The following is an 11,360-nucleotide window of genomic DNA, read 5'->3' as shown; positions in this document are numbered from 1 at the left end:
ATCCAGAAGAATCTGGGGTTTGTTCCTATCATTCGAAGCTGTGTTGACAGTGTTAAAATGTCTCTTACAAGTGGGTGTGTCGATGATGGGTTTTGGAGAGCTACCAAACTGGATTGGCTATCTGAGAATATGTTTACATAGTCGTGTCTGTGTAACTTTAATCTTTTGAGTGTCAACTCGAGAGATTCTCTGATAGCAAATATTTCTGCTTGGAAAACAGTGCAGTAGCTTTCGAGCTTAAATTTTCGGGGTGTTATTAATGTTCCATTTTCGTAGGCTACAAAAGCTGCCCCTACTTTGTTATCGATTAGACTGCCATCTGTGTAGATCTCCAATCCTGTGATGTGGTATTTTGTTTTAGTGTCTTCGTCAACTGTTCCTATGTATTCTATATTTTCTAGATGTCTGTTGCCAGGATGTGGAAGTTGTGTGTAGTGTATTTTGTTTTCGTATGTTCTGTCTGTAGGTAAGTGTCGGGGAAGTATGTGGCTTGTTTTAACTTGGTATATTCCTGTAAGTTCTTGTATTTTTATATCTATTGGCGCTATTCCTGCCAGGGCTTGTGCTGACGTTAGCGATATTGTGCGATATCCCTTGCAAATTGATATTGCGAAAGGTCTTTGCGCGGAATTCAGTCTTTTTTGGATCGACTTTCTGTGAGTTGCTTTATTCCAGACCGATGCCGCGTAAGTTAAGGTTGGCTCCACAGGCCTAGTTGAATAATAATTCATTGTATTGTTTTTATAATTACTGGCAATACAATTCAATTTTTACATGAGACTAACGTCAATTGTCACGGCGGCCATTAATTTACATTGTCCATTTGTTTTAATCACGTAGCAATGGATGTAAAACGCGAAGCAGGTGAAACTGAATCTTATTCAGAAGGGCAGCAATGGTGTGACGTGCCAATACTACGTCCAAACAGCTCGGATGATGGCGTTTATAATATAAAACAAGAGAATGTCGACAGTGACATGTGCTCATTTGAGGTTAGTTTTTTAAATGTAATTTTCTGATAGTTTGAGATTTGTTTTCCGATTCAGACGACTTAAGCCGCATTGTCTTATTAAATAGCATCTCCGAAGCATTCGCGTGTGCTGAAAATATAATTAATAATATCTATTGTTACACCCAAGCACTCGGGCTTCTCCCCGTGCAAATAAATAACCGCTTTAATAGACTAAAACATAACCCCGATCTCACAAACGAGCGCTTTGGCAAAACACGTGCAGCCTGAGATATCTCTGCGAAAATTAATCTTCGCAAAATGGATGTAAAACGTGAACTAGGTGGTTTTGAATCTGACACAGAAGTCCAGCAATGGTTTGATGTGCCAATAATCCATCCTAACAATCCGCTTACAACGATTTGTATTAAGCAAGAGAATGCTTATGATGCCAAATGCACCATTGAGGTTAAGTTTTACAAACGTATTAATAATAATTGTAATATTGTGTTTATTCTTCATTGAAGTGGTTTCTTACTGATGCATGATACATTGTACTTACTAACGTACTATACTGTACGTACTAACTGAAACATGACGTAATAAATTATACATCGTTGTATTGACACTTCACAATGATTATTTGACTAGGCACCTACCTACCTATAGGTTCTGCGTCTCTGTGGCTGCAGGTTTACTACTTTTATTATTTTGAAGACAACTTTACTATTGAACATTTATTAATAATAGTACACAGTATTGAATCGTGATAATAGGTCACTTACAGAAACGTCCGTGTGTCACATACGAAAATAATAATATAAGTGTAAACACGTATTATAAAATACCTTCTGTCTTGTTTTTTAGAGCCCTGTAACCAGCCTTGCTGGTATTAAAACTGAGATTGATTCCCTCCAAGTTGATTTCAAAGAAGAATTTTCCGACGACAGTGATCCGCAATCTATTTGCTCATATTCAAAATGCGAGCCAATAAATCAGGTACCTACTTACCTATTTAAACAATATTTCGTCGGTATACTGGCAGAAAGCTATAAGTCAGAAATCCTTGTTTTGAGAAAATCGACTTTTTCTAAAATCAAGAAGTTTGGAGCTCTCTATTTTTTCACCTAAATCATTATTCATTAAACCAACCACTCTATGAAATGCATTAATCATTTAAGAATTCGATTCAAGTATAAGCAAGTATTTTTTGTAATGATTATTATTGGTTTTTTGAATTTGTAAATAAAATGGTGACTTATCGTTTTTTACCAGTACACTTTTGGAGTCAATTGAGTGGCAATAGGTAAAATGTTATAGTTGGCTAGTAATATACAGGACTCCTAATTATTATAGAAATGGATTTTTTTACTTGCAATATTACATAAATTAGAGATTTACACAGAAATAGAGGTACTTCTGTTTGACATTATTATAAAAAAATATCTGCTTTGATGACTTTTTTGTGTATCATTGGTATTTTAATTTCAAATTAAAATTATCTTTATTATTTTTTTCATACAATCAATACCTAATTAATTATGTGTATTTAGGGGAGTGGATAAAAATAAAGATGAGAATTACATAGTATTTTCTATCATTAATTTATTTCCGAAAATATTGATACAAGAGTTAAGTACCTACCTACCGATGATCTATTTTATTAAAAAAAAAACATAAAAGTAATAGCTAATTATGTTAGCCACATTTAATTTTACACACATTGTGATAAATTAAGGAAGAGTTATTCCTCTTCCACATCAGAATCAAATTCCGATGGCTCAGGTAATGACGTCCTATCCAATGAAGTTGAAGTAGGCAAATTTTCATACCACGGATGTAGTTCTGGAGGTATAATGTTACCACGACACATGGTCAACAAATCTTTTTTTTTTTCCTTAGAAATACATAATTGCGAATGATAAGCCCACGGAATGTCTCGGGTAGAAGGTATGTCGCTTCTTCTTCCTGAGCGATTACCGAGTACATTAATTTTTTTGTATGCACTCGAATAATCATACCGGTAAAATATAACTAAAGGTGAATGCTTTTCATACCTGAAACATTTCACCTTTAGCCAATGAACCTTTTCATTTTCTTCATTCAAGTTTTTATTTTTTATCAATGCTTTTGATAACTCCTTGAGGTCCATCATGTCTTTAAACGTCATTTGTTTGACTTCGTAAGGCGACTTATTTGAATTTTTAGACTTTCTTGCCACACGGCTCATTTTAAAAATATTGAGCCAGTCCTGCACGCTGAAAACATCCATAAATTTTTTTTTCTGTTCGATAGCGCTATGCATGCTATCTACTTCCATGTAAGTATGGCCGCTCTCTAAAAACTTGTGTTCAATCACATCTAAATTGGTAGATTGAACCAAGTTCAATAATAAGGCAGCCACATGGATATTCCGATTCTGACCACCACATGTATCGGAATATAATATTAAATGTTTGGCGGTGACGGGGACTTCTTTCTGTATGTACATAGCCAAACATGAACCGATCTCGCATGCTCCTCGTTTCCCATCCACCTCACTCCACGCGTAGCAAAATCCTCTGTTTGGTAGGGCACCTTCATAGACTGTCAAATTATACATGTTTAGTTTTCGCATGTAATAAACTAGTGACGCTTGGGATGACGGTATCTGGAGCACTTTTTGAAGATCGAAAGTTACCGTAACATATTTGTCACTTTCAACAAGTGCAACGTGTTTGTCAGCATTCTTAGAAGCTTCTGCTGCCTCCTTCCTTTCAATATGCATTTGGTATTCAGCTTCTAAGGAAAGTTTAACTTGATCTGTTGCTTGTGAATACCGCATACATGTGACACATTGGTCTTTTTTCGGCCGGAAGAAACTAAGATTGTAGTTCAGACTAAATATTCTTCTGTAAGTAATGGCACTTACAGGGTTTTTTTGGTTTTCTTGGCAAAACAAGTGGTATTGATCGTACATTTTATTGATTGATAAACCACTCTCCAAATACTGTCTTTTTGTAGAAGACCTTGTATAATGGCTTTCCATCGTAGGGTATTTTTCTATATGGCTCTTGACAAAATTCAGATCGTCTGAATTGGTTTTATTTCCTGGGCTTTTCCGACCTCTCATATCTGTGCCTTGGAATGAACCTTGTTCACCACGTCCCTTAAAAGCGTTCACAATTACTGTATTGGAGATACACAGAGTTTTAATAAAAAAATGTTGGCAAACTCTTTGCTTTATTTCATTGTGAAAAAAATGGTATGATTTCGCATCTACACGCGCTTTACCTTCAGGAATTCGAAGTCTCCGTGTTTTTGGTGCTTTGCTTTCAATATTTCCCAAAATGAAATCTTTTTTGCGCTCAAAACTGCCTAATGCCCAATATATTTCACATATTTTTTTGCGGTCTTCCATTGTGAAGTGTTCAGAACATTTAAATTTACATGACGAACAATCTATTATTTTAGGCATCTTAGCAGATTTTGTAATACCGCTTCTGTTTTCGTACGATAAGCATTTATTCATTTTCTCCTTTTGCACATTTCGTTTCCACCCTGCAGGATTAGGTGTCTTCCAACGACTGTTCTTATTAGATTGGTTATCTAAACATTGTGCTTGGGGTTCATCTTCTTGAATATCACCGCCTTCCATTGAATTGTCTCTCATCTCATCATCACCGCCATCTTCTTCGGGCAAAGTCATGGTTGGAGTTAAAAATAAATCCCCATCAGACAGGATTTCTTCAATTTGAATGGCGATCTTCATCTGTTCCTCATCTAAATCACTTTCTTCAGCGTATTCTGTGATGTTGTTTGCCATATTATCGTCATTAATCCCTTGCTGTATGATTTCTGTTAAAAAAAAAAACAAATATCATACATATATGTATAATTAAGCCATCTACAAATATAAATATAATTACTGAGTACTGTATTGACCGATTACTTAACACCAGCTTTCACTTCTACATAATACATATTATAGGTAAATATTTGTTGTAAACGTAGGTACTATTGCATATACCTACACAATATTAGAAAATCGTATTAAATCTAGCAAACAATTAAAAGTATTAGGTATTTACCAATTTCATTCTCATGGGATCTGTTATTTTGGTGTCCGTTATATTCCTCGGATATGATAATTATGGGAATGTCATCCAAGTCAACTTCATTTTGTATCGTTCCTATCGCTGCAATAATATTCAAGAATGTTAATAATGTTACTATTATAAGAAAGTAAGTAAATAAAGTATCAATATCATATTATTATTTATAGTAATTATAGTCGGTATATTATAATATACATTACAGGAATCTTCCTACGACGCTATATCAATTTTTCATCAAACAAAAGTAAGTTAAAACAAATGTTTTTCGTACAAACCTGCTTCGCCATAAGTTTGTGGGTTGATAGGCTTCTCATTTTCCACATTCATAGAATCGTTCTTCATTGTAGTACTATTTGTTGTATCATCTGAAATATAAAACGTACACATTATTTAATAATCTGCCTTTCAGATGTACAGAGAAGTATGTCAAAGTAACTTAACATCGATAATCAAAATAATCGATTGTGAAGCAGACTGCTTTGTGAGGTTATGTTTAATATGACTTACCTTTTATGTTTTTTCTCATTTTATTCTGCTGCCCGCACAAAAACATAATTTTTTCAGACCTTGATTGGTACATTGTTTCTAAATAAAGGTATTTTAAACACGAGAAACTAGAAAACAGGATAAAAAGGCGCGCAATCTGCCAATGTATAACATCAACTGTCAAATTCGACGAGTAGAATGCGCGAGTGCCGTGCGCAATTTAGTTAAGTTGGTACGAATAGCCGAGCAGTGGCATGAATGTGTACAGCCAAAAAGATATAAGTCACGTTGACGTTTTTGTGCAGCTATAGAAATATTAAATCTCTACAGCCATAAAACTTCAAGTTACTTATAGTTATTTTCCAGTATGAAATGCGAATATAATTGACTTAATTCGGATTGACATCTTTAAATTACGAAAAAAATAAATGGAATATGAATGAGCTTGTTTTTCCAGACGATAGAGCGTGTTAAAATCTATCAAGTTGCATTATTAGGTCAAAACAGCTAAATTTTGACTTAACGTTTTCTGCCAGTATACCGACGATTTCATTATTATTATTTTAAATAGGTACATATTGTGTAAGTCACATCGTGCTTGTTTGCGATCATTTATATTAGTCTCCGTTATTATTATATCATTGGATACAAATTGTATTTTATAAGAATATGTTTTATTTAAATTTAACGTAACGATCAAATGTTTGGACTGTACACTCCTTCGTTGCCTTGTTTTAGGATACTAGATTTGTGAAAAAGACTGCCTGTTATTTGTATTAGTATATTGGTATTTTACTATTGACATTCAATAATCTGTCTTATTAAGTGGGTCGAATAAATTTGTTGCATAATCAATCCCGGTGCTGTGAGTATCTACAGCAGTGTTTGCCAAACGTTTTTACTTCACGGCACACTCGTGAATGGGATTTCTTCCGCAGCACACAAAATGCGTTAAAAAGATAAAATGTTCCTTATTAATATGAATAAAGGAAATCATAGTGTGCGTAGATCCATTTTTTTATTATTATTTTATGAACAAATATGTACACAGGTGGTATAACTTTATTAGTGAGAAGGATGCAATTGATTTTTAGAAAGAATTCTGTAAAATGCGGCTCTAAATTAGATAAACAAACACGTAACTCCACATCTACCATTTGTAACTGCTCTCATTTAGCGATTTCATTTCCACGAGTGCTGAAAAACCAAATTCGTAAAGATACCACGATCCAAACGGCAACAGAGATTTAATTGCTGCTGTATCCAATTGAGGATATTGACGCCAAAACGATATCCAAAATGCTGACAACTCGAGCTTAGAAAATGAGGCTTTGTGCTCAGGATCGTTATTTAGATCCTTTCAAATGTCCTCCTCTGTTAATGTCAGATATGTACCGTCGAATCTTGAGAATGGATTGATCACCCACTGGTACATTTGATAATCATCATCATCCACTGCAGAATAAAGGCCCCGCCAATCTTTCTCCAACTCTCTCGGTCCTGTGTCATTCACTGCCACGTATTTTCGCCGAACTTTACCAGTTCGTCATTCCAGCGGCTTTTAGGGCGACCCTGTGGCCGTTTCGTGCACCTTGGGTACCACTGGATGACGGCATTTGTCCAGCGGCCGTCCTTTCGGCGAGACATGTGCCCCGCTCATCTCCATTTCAGCTGTTTGGCAACGTCTATTACACCGCGTACTCCTGTCTGCTTCCTAACTCATTCGTTTCTCTTACGGTCTTTTCGCGTTATGCCTAGCATACACTTCTCCATGCCTCGCTGTTCCAATTACTCAAGATCATGTGATTTGCAGTTGCAACCCTATAGATCTCAATGTGATATATGTTATTAAAAAGGCAGATTAAAGTACGCAATGTACTGCAGTTAGCTGGAATGTCTTTTGGTGAGTATATATTCACTTGCCAAATGCAGTCGTAGGTAGATTGGTCGTCACCGAAAGCAGAGGATACAGCTGTGGCAGGTCTTATCCAGAAATGGATTGACTCTGGCTGATCATAATGGTGATACTGTTATATAATATAATTAATCATGTTGTTATTTTCAGGAGTGTGAAGACAGCCTGATCAATATAAAGTCAGAGAATGATAATGAGGGTGTCATCATCAAACAAGAATTTGGTGACGATGCAATTCGCCAAATCAATAATGAGAATCCTCAACCCGGCTCCTCCGATCGACAATACAGCCCAGTAGACCAGGTACGTTCATTTACAGGTTCACTAATAACACAACTTTTAAACATTTTTTTAATATTCGAAACATCGATATCTACTTTGCATTAAAATTTATATGGTCACCACAGTTGTTTTCAACAAAGAAAATTCTGGTCACCCAATTTGGATGTCACTTATTCGAGCACTGCTGGTCGTATATCGCGAACAATATTGGCTTCCATCGGGTTTATCAGCATAAACCAGTGACTCCACGAAGTTTTACAGGAAATAGTCCAGATATATCAAATTGCACTACCTTGGAGGACGCCGATAATTTTATTGTCAGGTCCATTTTTCGAAATCAACTAAAGCAATCGTTTATAATCTGTTCACGAAAGAAAATAAACGACAATCGTGTCGTACTCACTTCATCAGGCGGCGGAGGACGCCGCTGCGCGAACTTCTGATTTTGATCGATTTACAATGCTTAAGACTACTTTAGCGAAAGAATGCCTCATCTGAGTACTACAGTAACAAACCATTTAATTGGCACCAACAAAAATGCCTGTACGAAATAAAAAACAAAAACTTGGTGGAGCTAGTAGTAGTAATTCTGACTGACACTGGAAATGAAAAACCGTTAAGTTATGGGGAATATATAAAAGAAGCGTGGTTAAATTGCTCCTACGAGATTTTTGAAAAAATTTAAAACAAGCAAAAATAATATATTCAAAGAATAAAATACATGCACTCGTCTAGAAACACGGTGAAAGATAGAATCTCAAGAACTCATTGCAAAAATTAAAACCTTTTTAATAAAATTCGTAAAAACTACTTTTTCATTTTTTCATTTACTATAAAAAAACTGCTCGGCACGTCAGACAGTCGAAAGATTATATTTAGAAAATTTTGGCACGCGTGCCACCGTAAAAAGGTTTGCTAACACCGTGTCTAGGTATAATATTTCTACCTAGATCTTTTACTTATAATAAACTGTTATTTAAAAATCTTATAATTTAAATTTATTAATACTTTTAAATGTCTTTTTTAGATTATCGCTAGAAGCACTGTATCGGCCAATGTTGCGAGTTTCATATCGTCCAGGGACGTGACTGAAGAACGAGCGTCTAGTGAAGACATACACATTGAGGAACAAAACATTAAGAAAGAACTAGGGGAATATATTGAAAGGTACAAAGATGTCGCCTGTTGCAATAGTAAAGGTGATATTTGTCAATCGAATATGGTAACCACAGATTTATTAGTGGCTGTTATACAACTGGAAAAAAAATCATTTCATAAAGAAAATTTTGTGTGCAGTATCTGTTTTGATTTTTTTTCATCGTTCGACCTAATGTTGCTTCACAAAGCGATACATAAAACCACAATTGCAAAAACGACCGATTCCGTTGCAAGTGTGATAAATGCAAACTGTGATAAATGCAATTACTCATGCAGACATCTTGGTAGCCTGAAAATACCTTAAATGACTCATTCTGGTGAAAAGCCATTTAACTGTGATACATGCAAATACTTATGCAAAAAGTTTGATAGCCTGAAAATACATAAAATGACTCATTCTGGTGAAAAGCCATTTATATGTGACACATTCAATTATTCATGCACACGATCAGATGTCGTGAAAACACACAAAAGGACATATTCTGGTGAAATGCCATTTAAATGTGATATGTGCAATTACTCATGTAAACAATCAAGTAACATGAAAACACACAAAATGACTCATTCTGTTTCCAAGCCATTTCAATGTGATAAGTGTACCTACGCTTCCACAACGTTTGGTAGCATGAAATTGCATAAACGGACCCATTCAAGTGAAAAGCCATTTAAATGTGATATATGCAATTAATCATGCAAACAATCAGGTTACATGAAAACACACAAAATGAACCATTTTAGTGAAAAGCCATTTAACTGTGATAAATGCAATTACTCATGCAGACAGTTTGGTAGCCTGAAAATACATAAAATGACTCATTCTGGTGAAAAGCCATTTAACTGTGATACATGCAAATACTCATGCAAAAAGTTTGATAGCCTGAAAATACATAAAATTATTCATTCTGGTGAAAAGCCATTTATATGTGACACATGCAATTATTCAGGCACACGATCAGATGTCATGAAAAAACACAAAATGACTCATTCTGGTGAAAAGCCATTTAAATGTGATATATGCAATTACTCATGCATACAATCAAATGACATGAAATTACACAAAATGACTCATTCTGGCGAAAAACCATTTCAATGTGATAAGTGTACTTACGCATCCACAACGTTTGGTAGCTTGAAATTGCATAAACGGACCAATTCCAATGAAAAACCATTTAAATGTGAAATATGCAATTACTCATGCAAACAATCAGGTTACATGAAAAAACACAAAATGACTCATTCTGGTGAAAAGCCATTTAAATGTGATATATGCAATTACTCATGCAAACAATCGAGTAACTTGAAAACACACAAAAAGACTCATTCTGGTGAAAAGCCATTTAATTGAGATATATGCAATTACTCATGCAATCGATCAAGTAGATTGATAAAACACAAAATTACTCATTCAGGTGAAAAGCCATTTATATGTGACACATGCAATTATTCAGGCACACGATCAGATGTCATGAAAAAACACAAAATGACTCATTCTGGTGAAAAGCCATTTAAATGTGATATATGCAATTACTCATGCATACAATCAAATGACATGAAATTACACAAAATGACTCATTCTGGCGAAAAACCATTTCAATGTGATAAGTGTACTTACGCATCCACAACGTTTGGTAGCTTGAAATTGCATAAACGGACCCATTCCAATGAAAAACCATTTAAATGTGATATATGCAATTACTCATGCAAACAATCAGGTTACATGAAAAAACACAAAATGACTCATTCTGGTGAAAAGCCATTTAAATGTGATATATGCAATTACTCATGCAAACAATCGAGTAACTTGAAAACACACAAAAAGACTCATTCTGGTGAAAAGCCATTTAATTGAGATATATGCAATTACTCATGCAATCGATCAAGTAGATTGATAAAACACAAAATTACTCATTCAGGTGAAAAACCATTGAAATATGATATATGCAATTACTCATGCGAACAACCAGGTAACATGAAAACACACAAAATGGCTGATTTTGGTGAAAATCCATTTAAATAAGATATATACAATTACTCATGTATCTATCAAGTAGCTTGACAATACACAAAATGACTCATTCTAGTGAAAAGTCATTTACATAATTATTATGTAAATTTTAATAAGATGAAATTACATGAAAGGACCCATGCCAGTGAAAAGCCATTTCGTGTAAATTCTTATACGCATGCAAATTGTCTGTAAAAGATACTGGCTGTGCTTTTCAGTGAATTGTAAACTGTGAAGGAATAATTCGGATGCTGCGAGGAGAGGGTATGTCTAGGATGCCAGGCCCTGACCTTTTATGCTATTGAGGCTAAATCCATGGTCTGGTTGTCAATCCTGGCCGTCTTATCAAATCTCGTTCGGTATTGTTCATTGGGTCATCCGGTGCGTGGCACCTGACGGTTTAGCTTATGTATGTGTTTATATGTGCACGGTTGATGAATGACTGGCCGATATTTGTCGCGCCAGACA

General features: G+C 35.0%; 1 protein-coding gene across 1 annotated transcript; it reads right to left on the bottom strand.

The window, feature by feature from the left end:
* Positions 1–2,091: 2,091 nt before the first annotated feature.
* LOC147075510 (uncharacterized) lies at positions 2,092–5,848 on the bottom strand. Its single transcript, XM_085942400.1, has 5 exons — positions 5,554–5,848; positions 5,322–5,411; positions 5,020–5,127; positions 4,223–4,786; positions 2,092–2,105 (listed from the first exon to the last, which is right to left on the bottom strand). Exons 1-5 carry the CDS (start codon positions 5,624–5,626, stop codon positions 2,092–2,094), a joined length of 849 nt encoding a protein of 282 aa, XP_085798526.1. The 5' UTR covers positions 5,627–5,848.
* Between the last annotated feature and the right edge of the window lie 5,512 nt (positions 5,849–11,360).

Source organism: Rhyacophila brunnea, unplaced genomic scaffold, assembly GCF_057557595.1.
Source record: "Rhyacophila brunnea isolate RB1 unplaced genomic scaffold, BYU_Rbru_1.0 scaffold_142, whole genome shotgun sequence".
Lineage (NCBI taxonomy): Eukaryota > Metazoa > Arthropoda > Insecta > Trichoptera > Rhyacophilidae > Rhyacophila > Rhyacophila brunnea.
The sequence above is the reverse complement of the archived record's forward strand: the minus strand, read 5'-3'. Positions and strand labels throughout refer to the sequence as shown.

Coding starts and splice junctions, on each gene's coding strand:
- LOC147075510 (XM_085942400.1), bottom strand. CDS start 5,626: ATGTACCAATCAAGGTCTGAAAAAATTATGTTTTTGTGCGGGCAGCAG. Junction 5,128..5,321: donor ACAAACTTATGGCGAAGCAG/GTTTGTACGAAA, acceptor ATATTATTGCAG/CGATAGGAACGATACAAAAT. Junction 4,787..5,019: donor ATCCCATGAGAATGAAATTG/GTAAATACCTAA, acceptor TTTTTTTAACAG/AAATCATACAGCAAGGGATT.